Here is a 22896-nt window from a genome sequence, read left to right as displayed (position 1 = left end):
ACATTAAAAAAAAAAATTCTTCTTACCCTTTACATATTTCTGAGGTGAAGGTGTCATGGCTGGCTGCAGGCATTTCTCAGCTAGCTCAGCATGATCTGGGCTGAGCTGAGGACTGGCCAAGTCCAGGTTTCATTAATATACAATGGAAAAGTCATGTTACTAATATTTTACAGTGGTTCTAAAGCCTAAACCTTTAATACTGTGCCAGTGTGTAGCAGCTAGGGAAAATGTCACCAGCACTCCGAGGATCACCAATATGGGTCCAAAAGTTTTAATGAATGATTACATAGTTACATTAAGGCAACGTTTCGGAGTCTCGCATGGCCCCTTCATCAGGCATGTGACAAGGGGTCCTGCGAGACTCCAAAACGTTGCCGTGCTGTAACTATGTGATCATTCATTAAAACTTTTGGACCCATATTGGTGACATTCTTCCTTGCCCTACCCCCCCCCCCTCATAACAAACAACAAACAGTAAATTTTTTTCTTTGCTGCAAGTTCCAGAAAAGAGCAGCTGAAAAGGTAATCTGCAATTTGTAAATATTTTTTTTTCTTTTAATGTGGACATGTAACAAGTATAAAGTAGGTTTTATCCCAATTTGGCTGTAAAGAAGTAAATGCCTACAGGGCACTTATACCCCCTTCCTTACCAGGCCAGTTTTCAGCTTTCAGCGCTGTCGCACTTTGAATGATAATTGTGCGTTCATGCAACATTGTACTCATATGAAATTTTTATAATTTTTTTCTCACTAATAAAGCTTTCTTTTGGTGGTATATACTAACCACTGGGTGTTTTATTTTTTTGCGCTATAAACAAGAAAAAAGCAAAATATTTGAAAAAAAAAAGTTTCTTTGTTTCTATTATAAAATTTTGCAAACAGGTAATTTTTCTCCTTCACTGATGTGCGTTGATGAAGCTGCACTGATAGGCAGCACTGATGGGCACTGATAGGTGGCACTGATAGGCAGCACTAATGAGGTGGCACGGATAAACAGCACTGATGAGCTGGCACTGATGATGGGTGCTGATAGGCGGCACTGATAGGTGGCACTGACTGGCGGCACTGCTGGGCACTGACTGACGGCACTGCTGCGCACTGACTGGCAGCACTGCTGGGCACTCGTGGGTGGCACTGGGGGGCACTGATGGGCACAGGTGGGTGGCACTGCTGGGAAAAGGTGGGTGGCACTGCTGGGCACTTGTGGGCAGAACTGGTGGGTGGCACTGCTGGGCACCAATCATCAGGGCACTGATCATTAGTGCGCTGATGATCGGTGCGGATCCCTGCTCTGACAACTGCTGGTTCTCGGCAGTACTTTCCTCACGCACTGACAGTGTGATGAAAGTGCAGCCAAGAAACGGCAATTGCATTTCCCGGTGATCAGCATGTCATTGAACACGGCTGATCATGTGGTAAAAGGTCGCTGTTATTGGCCATTTACCACATCACGTGGTCATCACGGAGATCGCTGGGTGCATGCCTCCAGGGGCGTGCAGGAGAGTGTGTTCTGGGAGGACGTCATATGATGGCCTCCCAGAACTGGACGGCTGCAGTGCAGCCGTCATTCGGCTACCTGCAGTCGGAAACTGGTTAAGGCTCCCTTTACCCCTGTAGAGTTCTGCATTTAAGTGGTAATAAACTCCAAACTAAAGATGTAATTTATTGCAGTTTACCATTTATTAGATGCGGTGACTGCACTGTCATTTTTTAGGCTCCCCCCCCCCCCCGTTTTCTCCTGATAATCTGGTCAGCAATGCATCTTCTGTGTTAGGCGGCCTACACTATGGAGGAAGGAGCAAAAGAGACACCTTTGGGGTGTGTGTGTGTAATAAGCTAACACTTATTAAGCAGTTATATCAAACGGTTTTGTTCCTTTTGGGACAAAGGTTTTACATATATAAACAAACTCTAATTATTGTAACCACCCCTGTAAGTGTTAAATGGTTTATCATACCTCTCTAACTGCTACAGTACAGCTGCAGGACAACCTTAAATGTAAGATTATGCACTTGGGGGCTAAGAATATGCATGCATCATACATACTAGGGGGGTACAACTGGGGGAATCAATGGTGGAGAAGGATCTGGGGGTTCTGGTAGATCACAAGCTTAATAATGGCATGCAATGCCAAGCTGTGGTTTCTAAAGTGAACAAAATCCTCTCTTGTATTACAAGAGGTATAGACTCCAGAGAGAGAGATATCATATTACCCCGGTACAAATCATTAGTAAGACCTCATCTGGAATATGCAGTTCAGTTTTGGGTACCAATTCACAAAAAGAACATTGGGGAACTGGAGAAAGCACAGAGAAGGGCAACAAAACTGATAAGAGGCATGGAGGAGCTCAGCTATGAGGAAAGATTAGAGGAACTGAATTTATTCTCTCTTGAGAAGAGGAGATTAAGGGGGGATATGATCTCCATGTATAAATACATCAGTGGTTCATATAGTGAACTCGGTGTAGAGCTATTCACTCTGATGTCATTACAGAGGACAAGGGGGCACTCTTTACGTCTGGAGGAAAAGAAATGTAATCTCCAAACACGGAAAGGTTTCTTCACAGTGAAATGTGGAATATACTCCCTCACGAGTTGGTTCTGGCCAGCTCAGTGGATTGCTTTAAAAAAGTCCTGGATTCTTTCTTAGATACACAGAATATAACTGGATACTAACATTTATAGGTAAAGCTGATCCAGGGAATATCCGATTGCCTCTCAGGGGATCAGGAAGGAATTTTTTTCCCTGCATGAACAAATTAGATCATGCTTTGCTGGGTTTTTTTTGGCTTTCTCTGGATCAACTGTGGGTATAGGATTATAACTTTTTTTTTTGGTTGAACTGGATGGACTTTTGTCTTTTTTCAGCCAGACTAACCATGTAACTATGTAGCTTGTTCTGTCAAACGACAAAAGAGTTACTGGCAGGGTCACCAGGTGAAAATAAAAGAAAGCCTAAAAAAGAAAACTAATGCAGCCATCATGTCCAAGAATTGGTAAGCGGCAAAGTAAATGTTTGCTTTTGGGTTTAATAGCGTTTTACGATTTGTTTGCCCCTCCAATCGTAACACTAAGATGTCTATAAAAAAAAAAATTGTACATTGGTTACATTGATTTTCCTTCCTCTAGCATTCTCTCCTTAGATTTTATTGCTTGTTACAAAGACATATGGATTTCCATTGCTCCGTGGCCCCATCTAGTGGCCAAAATATGGTACTGCTTGTGTTTGGGGGCACTGTAGCTAGTGTGGGGTACTGGATGTGTTGGGCATCACTGTGGACAATGTGGGGTACTTGTTATATTTGGGGCCACTGTGGATAGTATGGGGCATTGATTGTAAATAGCGGTCACTGTTGATATTGTGGGATGCTTGTTATATTTTGGGCTACTGTGGACAATGTGGGGTACTTGTTATATTTGGGGCCACTGTGGATAGTGTAGGGCACTGATTGTAATTGGGGTCACTGTGGACAATGTGGGGTACTTGTTATATTTGGGGCCACTGTGGATAGTATGGGGAATTGATTGTAATTGGGGGTCACTGTTGATATTGCGGGGTGCTTGTTATATTTTGGGCCACTGTGGACAATGTGAGGTACTTGTTATATTTGGGGTCACTGTGGACAATGTGGGGTACTTGTTATATTTGGGGCCACTGTGGATAGTGTAGGGCACTGATTGTAATTGGGATCACTGTGGATAGTGCGGGGTACTTGTTATATTTGGGGTCACTGTGGATAGTGCGGGGCGCTTGTCGTATTTGGGGTCACTGTAGATAGTGCGGGGTGCTGGCTGTTTTGGGGTCACTGTGGATAGTTTGGGGTGCTTGTTATATTTGGGGTCACTGTGGATAGTGCGGGGTGCTTGTATTTGGGGTCACTTTGGATAGTGCGAGGTGCTTGTTGTATTTGGGGTCACTGTGGATAGTGCGGGGTGCTGTGTTTTGGGGTCACTGTGGATAGTGCAGGGTGCTCGTTGTATTTTGGGTTACTGTGGATAGGGTGGAGTGCTTGTTGTATTTGGGGTCACTGTGGATAGTGCGGTGTGCTTGTTGTATTTGGGTTTACTGTGGATAGTGCGGAGTGCTTGTTGTATTTGGGGTGACTGTGGATAGTGCAGGGTGCTTGTTGTATTTGGGGTGACTGTGGATAGTGCGGGGTGCTTGTTGTATTTGAGGTGACTGTGGATAATGCGGGGTGCTTGTTGTATTTGGGGTGACTGTGGATAGTGCGGGGTGCTTGTTGTATTTGGGGTCACTGTGGATAGTGCGGGGTGCTTGTTGTATTTGGGGTGACTGTGGATAGTGCGGGGTGCTTGTTGTATTTGGGGTCACTGTGGATAGTGCAGAGTGCTTGTTGTATTTGGGGTGACTGTGGATAGTGCGGGGTGCTTGTTGTATTTGGGGTTACTGTGGATAGTGCGGGGTGCTTGTTGTTATTGGGGTGACTGTGGATAGTGCGGGGTGCTTGTTGTATTTGAGGTGACTGTGGATAATGCGGGGTGCTTGTTGTATTTGGGGTGACTGTGGATAGTGCGGGGTGCTTGTTGTATTTGAGGTGACTGTGGATAATGCAGGGTGCTTGTTGTATTTGGGGTGTCTGTGGATAGTGCGGGGTGCTTGTTGTATTTGGGGTGTCTGTGGATAGTGCGGGGTGCTTGTTGTATTTGGGGTCACTGTGGATAGTGCGGGGTGCTTGTTGTATTTTGGGTTACTGTGGATAGGGTGGAGTGCTTGTTGTATTTGGGGTTACTGTGGATAGTGCGGGGTGCTTGTTGTATTTGGGGTTACTGTGGATAGTGCGGAGTGCTTGTTGTATTTGGGGTGACTGTGGATAGTGCAGGGTGCTTGTTGTATTTGGGGTTACTGTGGATAGTGCGGGTGCTTGTTGTATTTGGGGTGACTGTGGATAGTGCGGGGTGCTTGTTGTATTTGGGGTCACTGTGGATAGTGCGGGGTGCTTGTTGTATTTGGGGTGACTGTGGATAGTGCGGGGTGCTTGTTGTATTTGGGGTCACTGTGGATAGTGCGGGGTGCTTGTTGTATTTGGGGTGACTGTGGATAGTGCGGGGTGCTTGTTGTATTTGGGGTCACTGTGGATAGTGCGGGGTGCTTGTTGTATTTGGGGTGACTGTGGATAGTGCAGAGTGCTTGTTGTATTTGGGGTGACTGTGGATAGTGCAGGGTGCTTGTTGTATTTGGGGTTACTGTGGATAGTGCGGGGTGCTTGTTGTTATTGGGGTGACTGTGGATAGTGCGGGGTGCTTGTTGTATTTGAGGTGACTGTGGATAATGCGGGGTGCTTGTTGTATTTGGGGTGACTGTGGATAGTGCGGGGTGCTTGTTGTATTTGAGGTGACTGTGGATAATGCAGGGTGCTTGTTGTATTTGGGGTGTCTGTGGATAGTGCGGGGTGCTTGTTGTATTTGGGGTGACTGCGGATAGTGCGGGGTGTTTGTTGTATTTGGAGTCACTGTGGATAGTGCGGGGTGCTGGCTGTATTTGGGGTGACTGTGGATAGTGTGGGGTGTTGTGTTTTGGTGTCACTGTGGATAGTGCGGGGTGCTTGTTGTATTTGAGGTGACTGTGGATAGTGTGGGGTGCTGTGTTTTGGTGTCACCGTGGATAGTGCGGGGTGTTTGTTGTATTTGGTGTCACTGTGGATAGTGCGGGGTGCTGTGTTTTGGGGTCACTGTGGATAGTGTGGGGTGCTGTTTTTTGGGGTCACTGTGGATAGTGTGAGGTGCCGGCTGTTTTGGGGTCACTGTGGATAGTGCGGGGTGCTGTGTTTTGGGGTACAGGGAATGACATTGTACACATGATGGCTGTGGGGTGACAGCCTGGCTTTGTACCCGTTCGCCCCGGTTACACTCGCCCCCTACAATGTCTTTACTGTAAGGTGTAAGCCTGAGCTGTATGAAATGTGACGCCACATAGTAAGCCGCCCGTCATGCACAGCCCTGCAGGTTAATCATCAGTCAGAGCTCGTGAAGAGCCGCCAGCCATCCACCTAGGTGTTAGCCCAGGTATCCCAGCCCCCTCCCCATCCCCACAGTGTGCACTTCCGGGATGCTGGCAGGAGGTGAGGCACTTCCGGTTTGTAGCTCCGTGGCCGGATGACGTGGCTGAGCGGCCGCTGAGGAGGCGGCGGGTGTCAGAGAACGGGCAGCGAGTGCAGTAACGGAGGGAGAACCGAGGAGCCTCCGAGACATAAAACCGCTGGGTGTGCCGAGCCGCCGGGACAGGATGAGGCCGCTCCGGCTGCTGCCCTTGTTGTGCGTGTTCGTGCTGGGTGTGCGGGCGGATGAACACGAGCACACGGTAAGGCGGAGGTGGCCGGTCGGGGGGGAAGGGATGCGGCCTGAATGCTGTGCGGGGAGTGCTGTGTGGCCTGCCCAGTGCTGAGGAGCCTGTCCGCATAGGCCGCTGTCAGTGCAGTGTCAGGCCTAAGCCGGCTCGCCTCAGTCGGTGAGAAGACACAGGCCTGACACGGCTCTATCTTCTCATCAGGAAGTGCCTGGCCTGGGAGATGGCGGAGAACTGAGCTCAGCGCCCTGATTGCCTCTTCCCAGGAAATCTTTCCTGCTGACAATCTCAGCTGTGCTGTGCCTGGTGATAGAGGAGACCGAGCCTGGGTGTCATGGAGCTCCCCATTCGCAGGCAGGGTGTCATGGAGCTCCCCATTCGCAGGCAGGGTGTCATAGAGCTCCCCATTCGCAGGCAGGGTGTCATAGAGCTCCCCATTCGCAGGCAGGGTGTCATGGAGCTCCCCATTCGCAGGCAGGGTGTCATGGAGCTCCCCATTCGCAGGCAGGGTGTCATGGAGCTCCCCATTCGCAGGCAGGGTGTCATTCAGCTCCCCATTCGCAGGCAGGGTGTCATAGAGCTCCCCATTCGCAGGCAGGGTGTCATAGAGCTCCCCATTCGCAGGCAGGGTGTGATAGAGCTCCCCGATCGCAGGCAGGGTGTGATAGAGCTCCCCGATCGCAGGCAGGGTGTGATAGAGCTCCCCGATCGCAGGCAGGGTGTGATAGAGCTCCCCGATCGCAGGCAGGGTGTGATAGAGCTCCCCGATCGCAGGCAGGGTGTGATAGAGCTCCCCGATCGCAGGCAGGGTGTGATAGAGCTCCCCGATCGCAGGCAGGGTGTGATAGAGCTCCCCGATCGCAGGCAGGGTGTGATAGAGCTCCCCGATCGCAGGCAGGGTGTGATAGAGCTCCCCGATCGCAGGCAGGGTGTGATAGAGCTCCCCGATCGCAGGCAGGGTGTGATAGAGCTCCCCGATCGCAGGCAGGGTGTGATAGAGCTCCCCATTCGCAGGCAGGCTACACTCATCAGCTGCTGCATTCATGCGGATCTGTTCTGTAATATTCAGCATGTTTCCTAGCTGACCAAGCGGCTCCTTCAGTTCTGATCAGTGTAAGGAGGAAAGCCCAGCATTTATATCTACACAGGAAGCATATTCTGGGATTTATTTTACTAATCCTGAATCTGCTCCCTTCTAACACCTACACTAGATAACTTGTGGAAGAAAGATCTGTATATTTGTCTGTTTTCTGCCCACTCCAGTCCGGTCATGTGATCCGGCTCCCCTGTGTCATCCAGCAGTGGCTGCAGGGGACAAGATGCCAATAACAGATGGGCCTTTGAAGCCTATAGTTGATGTGACTGCTTAGGCATTACCAGCCATTTTCGAGTGTTCTCTCCTCCCCCCTGCAGCCGGCGCTGGCTCACATGGGTGATCAGAGTGGCCTGAAAATAGGTAAGTATACAGATTGTTCTTTCACAGGTTAGTAATGTTAGGTGGGGGCTGTTTACATGTTATACTTACCTGCTCTGTGTAATAGCTTAGCACAGAGCAGCCTCTATGCTCTTCTTTTTGGGTGCCCAAACCCCCCCCCCCCCGACTCCACCAACGGTTTTGACTTCTCCCCCCTGCTGAGTGTCCCTAATAGCAAGCCTTGCTTTTTGTGAATGGACATTGTCCACTTACACACACAGTGCGGCTCAGCCTGTCTCCAAGCCAATGACTCCTGTTCTGTGTGAGCCGATGAGGAGAGGCCTAGGAGAGCTGCTTCTCTCTCATGCACATTGTTCGATCAAGATGGGGCTCAGGTAAGTATAAGTGGGTGCTGAATGGGGAGCTGCACCCTGAAGGTTTTTAACCTAAATGCATAGAGTAAGCTATGGCGCATAGACTTTAATGAAGTGTTATTTTGTTAAACTTGGATAAAGTTATAAAAGTAAAGAAATGAAACCGTTTGCACTGCACAAATTCAGCAGCTACAGTTTTTGTGGCTGCTGACTTTTAATAAACACAAAAACGGCTGTAACTCCGCTTTACGGTTATGGCTACCTCATCTTTTATTTGTAATCCAGTATGAAGAAACCCTATGTCACTAGATTATTATGGATTGGGTTATATACGGTTGTTTTGCACATAATTGCTTTCTACCTCTTTTTGCAAAAAAAAAAAAGTGTGTGTGTATATATATATATATATATATATATATATATATATATATATATATTCAGGCACATCACTTTCAAGGACAATCATCAAGGGAAATAGCAGTGTAAGTGAAGTGATCTATGGCTGCCGGCATTGATTGTAAATCTCATCTCAGTATTGTAAGCCAAATGTTGATTGTTGTGAGTTACAGTTTTCAGTGCGCTCTATGCTTCAGTAAGTGTGGTTAAGTTGTAATATATTTAGTCTTTACTGTAAACGTCAAGCAGGTTTATATCCTGATGATTAAACTCATAACTGTAATGACAGCCTTATGCACAGTTTTCAGTGGTTAGTATGACTTCCTGAGATATTATCCTACACACCTGAGCTGATGAGACTTGCATTTCCTGGTTTAGTATGGTAGGAACTGCCACATGCACAAGTCTCAGTCATTCATTTTTGACACTGCAAGCTAGTGTTGAAGTTGGATCTGTAATCTTTTCTGCCTTGATTTTTTTTTTCGGTTTGTCTTATTTGATATACATGTTAGGTGACCAGTTTACTATTAATACCTTCATAGCACGAAAATGTTTGGAAAAATAGGTTTGTCATTGTACCCTTGTGAGGGTTTTTTTTTAAATTTTATTCAAAGGTGCATGCATTCTATAACTCTGTCATCAAAAGTTATGTATGGGGGGAAGTAGATGAAATTCTGTATTTGGGTGCCACAAAGTAAAATCATGGAGCCCACAGAATGTTTTAGTGAACCACATACTGTATAATGTTCACTTCAGCCCCCTTAACAGGTAAATTACTTTCAAAGTGGTTTTCAAAAAGTGAACAGATATGTTCATGTCAGCCCACCAAGACACATTTAATTTCATTTTTGTGGTTTGTAGTTGTTAAAGTGGCTGTAAAGGCTCAATGGTTTTTTACCCTCATGCATTCTATACATGAAGAAAAAAAAACTTTCTCTGTGCAGCAGCAATTGGCTCCTGCTACTATCAATCACTGTCAGTGAGCCAATGAGAAGACAGCGGGGGACAGGGCCAAGCCACATCTGTGTGTGAATGGACACAGAGCAGTGGCTTGGGTGCCCCCACAGCAAGCTTCTTGCTGTGGGGGCACTTGGCAGGATGTGGGGGGGTGGGCAGGAGTGCTGGTGGGAGACCCAAGAAGAGTAGGACCAGGGCTGCTGTGTTCTTAGCCATCACAGAGCAGGTAAATATATCTGTTTAAAATGAAAAAAAAAATCTGCCTTTACCATCAATTTAAAGTAGACCGATCACACTACCTTTCAAGCCTTCTGTAATTCACCTGTTAAATATTCCCACTGGTGTCATCAAGGAGATGGCTCTTACATGAGGAATCGTATCTAAATCTGCTGGTACATCTAAAACTCCCTCCTCCAAGACTGAAAGTGCTGTTCACCAAAGATGTCTCTGTTCCTTCATCCAGAGTGTAGGCACACTAACACAGAATGTGTGTTACTATCCAGATCACCAGGTGAAAACAGAGGGAAAAAGCCTAAAAAAGAAAACTAATGCAGCCACGACACCTAATGATCGGTAAGCTGCAATATAGCTCTGTTTTTGTTTTGGGATTAATACCATTTTAAGCACTGCTTACTTTCTCCATGTTCCATCACTGCCTTTTGTGTCATCATCCTCTGCTAGCTAGAGTCATTTAGTCATTACTTGTGAGCCCCGTTTTCTTGCTCCATCATGCAGCTAACACATACTACCATTAACAGTGGAACGCTTTATAGAACAGTGCTTACAAATCAAAATTTAAGTGCTGTTCTAAGCATCCGTGAGGACTGCGTGGCAGATGTCTTGATTTAGGTTATGTATACTTTAATCACGTAAAAAGGTTAGGGGGAGGTGAAATAATTTGAGAGTTAAAGTATATCCAAAACCCAAACTTTTTTTGTGGATAGATTTTGAGAGTTAAAGCTGTAGCAAAGTCCAGGAAAAAAAAATTGGACCCTTGGGCAGTTTGTCATAGTGGGCTAGTATGCACCGCGTAAAATGAAGCCCTTCATTGATGGCCATCTAACTAGGCAGGGATGATATCACTCCAGTGCATGCGTATGGGAGTCATGGACAGTGTACTCTAATATGCTATCCATTCTGAGTGCCGTGTGCATGTAGCGGTGACATCACCAGCCTCTACAAATGTGACGATCTCCTAAACAGTAGCTATAAGTCATAAAGCAGAATTTACTACCACTTTTGTTGTAATTTTTTTGGTCTCGTTAAAGGTTTTCACTTCAATTTCTTTCCTGTGGACTCAGCAAGGAGTGAGAAGATATCTTACCAATGTGAGGGAAATACTGTCTTATACAGTTGTCAGAAAGAAGTGCCCCCTTTTGAAAGTTTTCCCTTTTATTCTTGTGACCAGTAAAAATGTCTTATTTGGATGATTTCCCCTCAAATCGTAATCTCAGAATTGTAATTTTACCCTCTGTTTTATTTCTGACATTTTTCATCACAAGAATTAGTGTGTAAATCTGCCTAATAGGGACACAGACAGCTATAAAAACCTGACCGTAGTTCTTATACCTAAAACCACCACTCTATCCAAATCTAAAAAAAGTTTTGCCTTTAGCTATATTTTAAACTGGAAGAAAAGCTTAGGTCTCTGTTCTTAAAAATGTTATCTCTCTCCTACTACCTTTCCTGCCTAACCTGTATAAAAAAAGATACGTGTACTTGCTTAAATTTAATTTGCACCGGTCTAGTTACTGGATCCTGCAACTCATTGCCTAGAGGTCTGTGCCAGCGAGCTCCATTGTGAGGTTACAAAATGAGGTACATTCATCTTTCTTGACTGTTCCAAGCTCTCTGCTGAGATCTGTACTGACCTACAAGTATCCTAATTGTTGTCTGATTTATTTAATCAGGATCAGATCATCGTAAAGTGGTTATAAAAGTTACCTTTGTACATGGGTTTTGCTCTGAGTAGCCCCAGTCTTCCTCTTCTTGGGTCCCCCCGCCGATGCTTCTGGCCCCTCCCCTTGTTGAATGCCCCTGGCGTAAGCTGCTTGCTCTGGGGGCACTCGTGCGTGCTTGCTCCCAAGCCGGCTCTGTGTGTCCATGGGACACACAGAGCATGTGTCAGTCCCTCTCCTCACTCCCTTCTCACTGGTTGTCATTGAGAGCAGCGGGAGCCAATGGTTCCCACTGCTGTGTCTCAGCCAATGAGGAGAGAGATACCCGAGAGAACCACTGCTTACGTGCACATTGCTAGATCGAGATTGGGGTCGTATAATAATTGGGGTGGGGCAAGCTGAAGGTTTTTTACCTTTACATAGAATGCATGAAGGTAAAAAAAAAAAAAAACCCTCACCCTTTACAGCCACTTTAAATGATTGCCCAAGCTACTGTTATGTGGAAGTAACTATATACAGTTTAAAATTCCCTTACCTTGACACCTTAAAGTACATGCCACTAGGACTGGGGGCATAATATTGTCTAAAGCAGCATGTATGACATCTTACCCGGTATTTTATTCATCAGTTATTACGCACAATATCCAGTCACATTTGACAGAACATTGGCCAAGTTCTTTGTCAACATGTGCTTTTCACTGGGGAATGGTACTTCATGTAATGCCATTGTATTTATAATGTAGCAAATGTCATATTATGTAGCAGTGTTCAGTGCAACAAGTTAACAAGACTAACCAGACTGTTTGGAATTTGGGGGCAGAGGCGCTTTCAGCCCATAGAGGAAAACTGTTTTGTTTTTTGTTTTTTTTACAGACTCATCAGATATATTTTGTTACTTTTGTCCTAGGACATTAAGGGGGTTATTTACTAAAACTGGAGAGTGCAAAATTTGGTGCAGTTCTGCATAGAAACCAATCAGCTTCCAGGTTTTATCATCAAAGTGTAATTGAACAAGCTGAAGTTAGAAGCTGATTGGCTACCATGTACCCCAGTTTTAGTAAATCTCCCCCAAAGTGTTTAGAGGTTACAGAACACCTCCCCCTCTCCATCTCCATCACATAGGACATGTTCTGTAGTCCTATAGTGAGCTGGGAAGGGCAGATAACATCCATTGGGATAACAGTGTGCAGGAACTAATCTCACTGTATTTCTGATAGCAGCAACTAGGGTTTTTTGGGGGGGTTTTTGCACGTAGAGAAAAATGTGTTTATTAGCAGACCAAAAGGGAGCAAGTAATTCATATTTTAGGTTCCATCTAGATGTATGCATGTTTGTACGGAATCTTCTGTAGCAGCAGGCAGGTGCAATGTCCTGTGTCGGTGTGCTTTTCCTTTTGTGTGTGTGCATGCATCATTTAGGCGAGTTGTTACTTATTGGTGCATTTTCAGTGCATTTTTTGCTTTAGGATTTGGAGTGGTTAGAGTTAACCGTAAGCTGTTGACCATTACTTATGAATACCTATTGCCAAACCATGAAAATGAACGTAACGTGCATTTTGATGCATTGATATTGACTTATATGGGCCTCCAAAGGTACTAAAATGCAGAAGAAAAACAGACCAATTGTGTTTTCAAAAACAAACTGCAGTGCTGGGATTGTAACATACATGGAGAAGTTGAAAACATCCATTTTAGCACATTAAAATATGTGCATTAAAACACAACAAACGGGTCCTGAAGGTTAAAGTTGAACCTGTTTTATCTGAAATGTGCAAAACACAGTGTCACTGAATGTGGCCATAGATGGATTGAAGTTTGGCTGGTTCAGCAGGGACCAACCTAATTTCAATCCATGTGTGGACATTACAGTTGAACTAAAGTCGATCTAATGATCATCCTCTGTTCAGGCACCCTGTCTGATAAAAGCCACTTAGTGGCAGTAGTGCTGTTCTGTGTATTCTGACAGCAGGGAGGATGGCCAGCTTTAAAGCTGCACACGTTGGTTTGCCGGATCAGTGATATTGGATCTATGTATCATCTGTTGATTACAACAGTCCTTTTTCTGGGCAATACCAAAGGTTGGGAGATGTTTTGTTTTCTAAATGTTTTTCTCAAAGGAGAAGAATGGCCCAAGCACTTCGTTCTGTGATCTGTGTTCAGCCGACAGCGGGCTAAAGTCTGTCAGCTCCTGTCACTCAGCTGGTCCAGGCTCTGGAGTAATTCCTACTTTAATGTCTGGATCCACCCACATGCCCAAGGGGCAGCTGGCTCAGCCTCTGAGCGCACTACATCCACCTAGGTGAGTATAAATGTGTGGGGGGTTTTTCCCCATTCTTCCTTCTAAATCTATTTAAATGAGGCTTGCACATTCAGCAATGTTTCTCATTCTGTGTCTGATATCAGTTAGCTGGCTGACACACAGACCTTCAGTTTTGCATTGCTTGTGCAGCTTTTGAAAGATTTTAAAGATTATTATAAAATGATTAGGGTGGAATTTGTTTGCAGTGCATCTGGTTTTAATTAGAACTGATTATAATTCTAGTTAGAGAGTAAATAATATAAAGCTAACATCAACAATTATCATAGTTGGCGGACTTTAGCTGTACAATGGTAAATCAATAATATTAGGAGGTAAATGATTAAATATTGACCATGTAAATGAGCCCCTGGTATGGATGAACCAAAATGCCTTTAAGGAAATCATTTTGTAAAGGCTTACGTATAGATGAATTTTCCCGTAGCATCTTTAAAATGCAGCATGATCCTTGCACATTTTATATTCACATCAATGTGCTTCTCTAGGATTGAATAAAATAGAGAACCCAGGCTGCTAATAGGAAGTGTCATTTATGTTTTGTAATGTTAGATATTTAGTTTACACTTTTCATGTGTATCACTTTGTTTTCAATCCAAACGTGCTTGTTTGCATAAAAATGTGTTCTTATGTAAGAATAAAATGCTCCATTATGTGTGGACCTTTCATTGCAACTCTTCAGCATGCAGCTCTGCATGCTGATGTGAAATTGGCTAACCATAATTTTCTTTTTAAAAAAACAACTTTTTTACTTTTTAATATAATCCCCTTTTCTGGTTCTTCTTAGGCACTGGCGACGTAGCCAGAACCTCGCAGAACAAAGGATTTGAGAATGTTCACATAATAAAATATGTGCAGATTCACTTCAATTTAATGAGTTGTGAAAAGAAGATCCAGGTTTACTTATTTTATCTTCATTTGATTTGAAGTGAATAGTCAATTGTTCGAACACTTTCAAATCTTTTGCAGATCTTTCCAAATGGTTGAATGTGTTTAGCACCTGCTTCCTACTGGCATTAAAGTGGTCCTAAAGGCTCAATTTTCCTTTCTTTTAAATAATAAATGCAACATTCTTACCTTCACTGTGCAATGGTTTTGCATAGAGCAGCCTAGATCCTCCTCTTAGGTCCCTGCTGGCACTTCTGGCCCCTCCCCCTTGCCAAGCGTCTTGCTCTGGGGGCCCTCGTGCATGCTCGCTCCCGAGTTGCTATGTGTGTCTATGGGACACAGAATGTGGCTCAGTCCCACCCCCACTCCTTTGGTACTGGCTGTGATTGACAGCAGTGGCAACCAGTGGCTTCCGTTGCAGTGTTTCAGCCAATGAGGAGAAACTTAATCACACATAGCTGGAGAACTACTCAAATTCTTTTTTTCATGTTTTTTCTCATGGTTCCTGTGTAATTGTGTGAATGCATCAATGCAGTGCATGTTCTCTCAGATTGCAGAGCTTGGATTCATTGAATGAGTTTACCAAAAATGTAAATGTTGCAAAATATACAGCCTAATGCTACATAACTAAGCTCCATTTCATGCTGAATAAACTAAATTATTAATGTATCTTAAATAGAAAACATCTTTAGATAGATTTTTTTTTTACTCCAAAAGCATTTTATTAAAATAAATTTGATAAAAATAAAAACAATCCAATTTTAAAATTTTTATTTTTTATTTTTAAATCATCGATTTTTATCCACCCTGCCTTAGAACCACTGATCTGGTAAATAAATACTATACTGCTTTGTGACCTTGAAATGTAAAGCTGAACGTCACGCAAATGGCTAAGTAGACATTTGCTTTTGTACAGCACAGTCCTGCCTATCGGGGACCTGATTTTTTTTTTTTGTCTGCTTCAGTTTCCTTTTACCTTGCACTGCAACACAACTAGTTGTTGCTGTGTGCTGCTTCTTTTCTCTCTAGAAGCTTTGCTGTAGAATGACTTCCAAGAGCCTGATGTCAAGTCAAATTAGACACGTACACTGCTTGCCTTACCACAGATAGATGGTGTTGATTGGTCCTAACAAATTTGCCAGCAGAACAAGCAGCTCTAAGGATCTCACCCTGGTACAGAGAGTTCAGCAGGTGGAGTATCAGCGTGTCAGGCAGTGTGCAATCTCCACTGTGAATTAGGAGGAAAGCTGGGCGGCCGGAAGCAGGGACCACAGTAATTCTTCCACAAACAGTGTTGGATTTTTCCCCTCCACTCCCCCAGCCAGCCCACTATCTAGAGGGGTTTTCTCAACCTGCAGTTTTCAGCATTTTCAGCCTTAAGTTTCATTTGCAAGGTGTGGATAGCAAATGTGTGCTCTACTGTATTCTCTTCCACGTGGCTAACACGCTGTTCAGCAATAGTAAACCAAGGGCACATTTTGTCTTGCTGGATCATTCCAGTGTCAAACTAAACAGTATCTGTCTTAGATGTCAGTGCTGCCTGGCAGGTGGAAATAGCTGCCATAACATTAGGGATGCCATATACTGGAGGAGCTGTCTCCTCCTGTCTGGGAGGCAATATTGAAAAACTTCTCAGGAGTTCCCGCCACACCGGGCTCTGGGCTAGCTAAGAACTCAATGTGCAGGGGAAAAAGTTTCTTACCCCCTTTAGGTCGTCCCGAGAGTTTGAGGCATTCGGAGCCGACGCACCATCATGGAAGAGAGAAGTCTCAATACATGTGAAAATCTGGATTGCTGTCTAGCACAGCTCCAGGAGAAGCATTTGATCTGCTCGCCATCTTGGCCACGCCCCCATCGATTTTGTCTTTAAAATTAATCTAATTTGCCTACTAAAAATATTTTTGTGGTTTTTAGAATTGCCTACATTAATATTTTAAAACCAAATAACCTGTGAAGGGGTGGTCTGAACATGCACAAAATTTTCCATATACTTATAAGGAAGACTTTCCAGTGTATAAGAGAGGTCTGGTGGGTAGCTAGGAGCAGAAGGCTGGCACTGGATTATCAGAGGAGAACAATATCAATTAGGACAGCCTTTCTAATCATCTTGTGGTGAGAGCGATGGCTGGTATGTTCAGAGACTTCCTATACCTGTGAGATTGTCGTCTGTTCAGGCAGCTGTCATCACCTGTGTGTTCTGGTGTTTGCTGGTGTGTACAGATGTGGTGTGTTCTGGTGTTTGCTGGTGTGTACAGATGTGGTGTGTTCCCTGCATTACACATAAGCTCAGTCACCCATGTGACCCTTTGGACTCCAAACCCTGAAAATAGGGATGCTTTCCTCCAATTGGCTGAGGTGTAAATTGTGATGTCAGCTGTCCACGCTCCACCTCAGCCAATCAGAGGAAGCCTTGTATTCACTGACGAAAAATACAAGGGTTTTCTTGAATGACAGAGCAGCACTCTGCCCAACTCTTTAATTCCGGCAGCAGGAATTTGCAGATACTGCTGCCGGAACACCATGCCACCTACTGTATGTAGCTTATGCTACCAGTGCATTACTGCATACCTAGCTTGGCACAGACTAACTATTCAGGCTATATTTATACATCAGTAAAATAATTTACTGATCTGTTTTTTTTTTTTTTTTTAATTTGTAAACATTTTCCTTTTCTTTTTTTTTTCCCCCAATACCAGAATGCATTTGAATCAAGTAATTGAATAGCTCACATCCTCCGATGCAGATTTTTGGATTTTGTATTCCCTATTGAAAACGAAGCATCTGCTTTCAGATCTGTCAATGAGTGCATTTTTTTTATTTTTTTACAGCAGTGTGAATGTAGCCTCCTAGTGCATTGAAATTCTACATTAACCACTTCCAGTCCTGGCCAATTCTGACATTCCTCTCCCATTGCTAGAAGACTATTTAGAACCCCAAACATATTTTATTTATATATATATATATATATATATATATATATATATATATATATAGCGCTGCATTTCTTTACCATATGAATGTTTGTTTTTGTTTTGTCTACCTATATATGTGCAAGCTGCTTTGTCCTTATTGAAATTCCTTTTTTTTAGTTGAGGCCCTAGAGACTAAAATGTTGATGTTGCATATTTATATGTGATATGGTATTTGCACAGTGGTTTTTGAAACACAAAATTTTTGGAAAAATATACACTTGAATGAATTTAATGCACATAAACACATTTTATATATATTATATTAAAATATAAAAGATGTTACACAGTAAATCGATATAACATTTCTCACACTTTAATATTGCCTACGTCCGTGGAATATTTGAGCCCGAAACCGGAAGTGACAAAATCCTCATCGCTTCTGGTTTCTGACGTCACACCATGGAAGGATTCGCATCCGTTCCTGCAGATGTGGCTCAGGAGCAGGGTTCCGCCAGACACATCCTTACTGGACTCCCAGATCGCACTGGTAGGGGGGTCCCCTTTCTGCTGCTTGTAAAAATAATCCAACAGCTCTTTAGGCGCTCAGATTACTTTTACAAGACCTAGAATCGCCAGCTGAAGTGTATATCTCGGATATTACCCTTCCTATCCTATGGACGGTAAGTGGTTAAAGTTTTGCTATGTGAATGGGAACCTATATCAAATCTATAATGTACATGCATTCCCAATTTGACTGTAAAGGTGGGAATACACTTTAACCCCCTTCTTGACCAGAGCAGTTTTTGCACACCAGTTTACAAAATCATTTTAGCCCTGCAGATTGCAAACAACCCCCACAACATTATATATTGTATGAAATCAGACACCCTAGAAAATAAAATAGTGTTATTTCCAATTTTTTTTTATGTTACACAATATTACCACAAAGGACTAAGAAATGCAAAATTTCAGTAAAAAATACATTAAAATGTGTTTTAGTGCACACAAATGCAATAAATTACTGTATTTTTTTGTAAAAGATGAGACATAGAGTAAAGAGGTACCTAACATGTCAAGCCTTAAAATTGCATGCACCCATGAAATAGTGACAAACTGTATTTTCCATGGCCGATGCTTTAAAACCCCCTTCAGGTTGTCAGTTTAGAGTTGCGTTAATTTTTTTTATTTTTTCTTTACTTCATCACATAGGGGACACAAAGTGTTCTTTAATGAGATATTCGGGGACTAAAAGACCTTTCCTCCAGTGAATCTAATGCAGTGCAGTAATCTATACTGGCTGAGGAAACTGACCAGTGACGTTTTACATTGCTTCTGGGTCAGTAAGAAGTTGTGGAGGAGAATGTAAAATTTGCCTCTTTTTCCCTCTACCTGGCGGCACCTGGGTGTGCCAGTTGGCACAAAGAACCTGGGATGCAAGGTGAGGGCGTCTGTTACTGGAGGAGTATGTGACAGTCAGCTTGTCAGATATACACACAGTGTGTGTATAGCCCTGTACACACGGGTCGAATATCTTCTGGTATCAGCCGGCTCAGTAGAAACTGGTTAACATTCGGCCTGTGTCTACACCCGCCAAATTGGCATGCTGGAAAACGAGCATCCGATCAGTGCTGGCAGCCAATAGCAGAACACAATACCTCAGCGGGGAGATCACTGTACTAACACCCCCCCCAAAATTGAAAGTCAGCAACTACAAATACTGTAGCTGCCGACTTTTAATATAAGGACATTTATAGTGGTGCACCGAAATGAAAATTCTGGTACCGAAAACTAAAATTCAAAATGCACTTGGCCGAAAACTGAAATGCGCAGTTTTTAAAAATGAATATATATTTATATTTTTTTAAAAATACACATTGATTAAAAAAAACAATATGTACCCCAATTTTTTTTGTAAAATATGAGAGGATGTTACAGTGAGTAAATAGATACCCAACATATCACGCATTAAATTGTGCACGCTCGTGGAATGACCTGAAACTGCGGTATTTAAAAATCTCCATGGGCGATGCTTTAAAAATTTCTACAGGTTAGCAGTGTAAAGTTATAGAGGAGGTCTAGTGCAAGAATTATTGCTCTTGCTCCGACGTTCGTGGCAATACCCCACATGTGGTTTGAACACCATTTACTTATGTGGGCATGGCCTACATATGTGTTCACCACTACGTGCGAGCATGGGGGAAGGGGGGAACATTAAACTTTTTTTTTTTTTTTTTGCACTGTTCCATTAGAAAAATTTTTTATTGCTTTTATTCTTATCACAAGAAATGCATACATCCCTTGTGATAGAAATAATTAGTGACAGGTCCTCTTTATGGAGAGATATGCGGTCAGTAAGACACCATCTCTCCTCTGCAATGTAAAGCATTGGTTCAAAAAAAAACATTGATCTAGTGCTTTAAAAAAAAAAAAATGGCCGTAAGGGGAAATGACATCGCTCTGGTTCTCCAAGGGCATAGAGTGGCGGCCATCTTTCCTTCACTCATCTCTATGCCCAGCGCCGGGATCAATGGTTTCTCAGGTAAGGCTGAACTACCGAGTGGCGGCGAGGGGCGGGTTTTTTCGGCACCTGTATCGGTGCTTTTTTTTTTATTTTGGTCAAAGGTTCTCGGCTGAAACGTTTCGGCCACCGAAATTTCAGTGCATCCCTAGACATTTACCTGTCTGGGGATCCAGCGCTATCCTCACCTGAGCCGATTCTTCAATTGGCTTCATGTCCAGGAGCTGGCATCTTAACTAAGGGAAACCAGCAATGAAGCCTTGCGGCTTCAATGCCGGTTTCCCTCTGCGCATGCGTTAACTGCACTGCACTTTGTAAATGGTCCTGCAGTCTTCTGGGACCTGTGATGTGTCCCAGAAGGCTGGGGTGGGGGGCAAGCTTCCTCTCTGATTGTTGAGGAGATCTGACCGCAAGTTAAAACCAGATTAGTAAGCATAGCTGTCAGGAGGGGGAGGGGACAGATTTAAGAGTAGTTGGTTAAGCTGGAATTCTACTTTAAGGTAAACTGGGTGAGCTTTCAAATTTTTGCTGAATAGTATAGTTGGCTTACTGATTGCATTCATATGCTGCCCGGGACCGCTCTGTATAGGATACTTCTATACACTAGTGGTATCCCAATTTTTGATCAATATTGACTCCACCTTCTTTGGAGTCTCTCTCTGCTAGGTGCAGATACAGTATATCCAAAATAGACAATATCTGCAGCTAATAAGAGAGAGCTTGAGACTTAATTGTCATGACAGGTTGATGGACTTTAAAGCCTCACACACAATGTTTTCTTTTCCCCATTCAGCCCAGCGGGCTGATAAGATTGTAGCAAGAAATTCTCCGCACCCACATTAACCTAAAGCCTGAAATACCAGTTTTGTTCAAACTGACCATTTTCAGTTGAAACTCTGCTCTTGTTAAGTGAGACAGGCCCTAATTCTAGCTTAAAATAAACTGAAGGAAAAAGAGTGTTAAGTGGTAGGGTCAGTTTGCTATAATTATATGATGTTCTAAGAGAAAAGCAGTGAGCTAATCACTGGAATAGGAAATGAGGCTTCTGGAGGCGATCTGAGCAGAACTGTGTACAGAACACCTCCAGTGCTAAGGGAAAGTGATATATAAATGTTTGGCACAGGAAACCAGGGCTGGCTGCAAATTGAATTTTAAAGGTGATTTCTAATAACCTTCAATTACAAAATGGCTTGTGTAGCAGTGTTTATAAGTGTGTATTTCCTGTTATGTAGTAAACAGTTACCTTACCAAAAAGGTGATAGACTGTCCTTTGTTCTTCCAGTAATTAAGTCATATTTTCTTTTTCCGAAGAGTTTTATTTAAACTGGTATGGCAGGCAAATGGCTAATACACAGTGGAAATGCATGCATTTTACCATTTTTATTTTTTACCTGCCAAATTATTAGTAAGCTTGTTCATTGAAATTTACACTAATCTGCTGCAATGCACAGCTAGTTTGATTACTATATTTTTGGTTTCAGCTTCATTACTCCTTGGATCACCTTTCTGGAGAGAGGTGATAATGGGAGCTAGTCAATTCTCATTCTCCATGTCTGAGCTGTGAGTTTGGCACTTTTACCCCCTTCCTGCCAGTTGCACAGTCATGCAACACTACCCATAAAAAAATTATATTTTTTTCACTAAAATAGAGCTTTCTTTTGGTGATATTTAACCATCACTCTTTTTTTTTTTTTTTTTTTGATAAACCAAAAAAAAGACTGAAACCTTTTGGAAAAAATTTGTTTTCGTTCGTTTCTGTTATAAAATTTTGCAAATGACCTTTCTAGTTCAAAATGTATTCTGATACATTTCTTTGCTGAATAACCCAAATTAGTGTATATTATTTAGTCTGTAGCAAAATTAGTCCACAATGCAATGAAATTTCAGCAAAATGGACTAGCCTGCTGCATAATTTTTTCAGTTTGATTTTCGGGGTGTCTTTGAATTCAGTCCTCTGTAGGTTGATAATTTTCATTTCCACCAAACGATGAGACATACTTACATACCTATATATAATATAATAAGGGACCAAAAGTAATTGGACAATTTAATCAAAAGCTGTTTCATGGCCAGGTGTGGGCTACTCCATTATTTCTTCATCATTTAAGCAGGTAAAAGGTCTGGAGTTGATTCTAAGTGTGGTATTTGCATTTGGAATCTATTGCTGTGAACCTACATCATGCGTTCATAGGAGCTGTCCATGCAAGTGAAACAGGCCATTGTAAGGCTTCAAAAACTAAACAAATCCATCGGAGAGATGGCCAAATCAACAGTTTGGTACATTCTGAGGAAAGAAGAACGCACTGGTGAGCTCAGCAACATAAAAAGGCATGGACATCCACGGAAGACAACAGTGGTGGATGATCGCAGGATCCTCTCTATGGTAAAGAAAAACCCATTCACAACATCCAGACAAGGGAAGGACACTCCGGGAGGTGGGCATATCCTTGTCAAGGCTACAATCAAGAGAAGACTTCATGAGAACAGATACAGGGTTTACCACAAGATGCAAACCATTCATGAGCCTGAAGAATAGAAAAGGCAGATTAGACTTTTTGCCAAAAAAGTCTAAAAAAGCCAGACCGGTTCTGGAAAAGCATTCTTTGGACGGATGAATTTAAGATTAATCTGTACCAAAATGACGAAAAGAAAAAAGTGTGGAGAAGGCTTGGAACAGCTCATGATCCAAAGCACACAACGTCATCTGTAAAACTTGGTGGAGGCAGTGTGATGGCATGGGAATGCATGTCTTCCAGGGACACTTGGTCATTGGTGTTTATTGATGAAGTGACAGAAGCAGCTGATGAATTCTGCAGTGTTTAGAGAAATACTGTCAGCCCAGATTCAGCCAACTGCAGCAAGGTTGATTGAACGGCACTTCATGGTACAGATGGACAATGATCCAAAACACACTGCAAAAGCA

General features: G+C 43.2%; 1 protein-coding gene across 1 annotated transcript in view; it reads left to right on the top strand.

The window, feature by feature from the left end:
• The first annotated feature begins 6072 nt into the window (after positions 1-6072).
• TM9SF3 (transmembrane 9 superfamily member 3) overlaps positions 6073-22896 on the top strand; it is a 67784-nt gene continuing 50960 nt past the window's right edge. Inside the window, exon 1 of the mRNA XM_089656195.1 lies at positions 6073-6318. Coding sequence (XP_089512321.1) covers positions 6244-6318 — 75 coding nt within the window. The 5' untranslated portion in view covers positions 6073-6243. The remainder of the gene's footprint in view (positions 6319-22896) is intronic.

Source organism: Staurois parvus, unplaced genomic scaffold (genome assembly GCF_062004578.1).
Source record: "Staurois parvus isolate SC_StPar_1 unplaced genomic scaffold, SC_StPar_1.0 ptg000894l, whole genome shotgun sequence".
Classification (NCBI taxonomy): domain Eukaryota; kingdom Metazoa; phylum Chordata; class Amphibia; order Anura; family Ranidae; genus Staurois; species Staurois parvus.
Note: the sequence above shows the minus strand (reverse complement) of the source record. Positions and strands in the feature narration are given on the sequence as shown.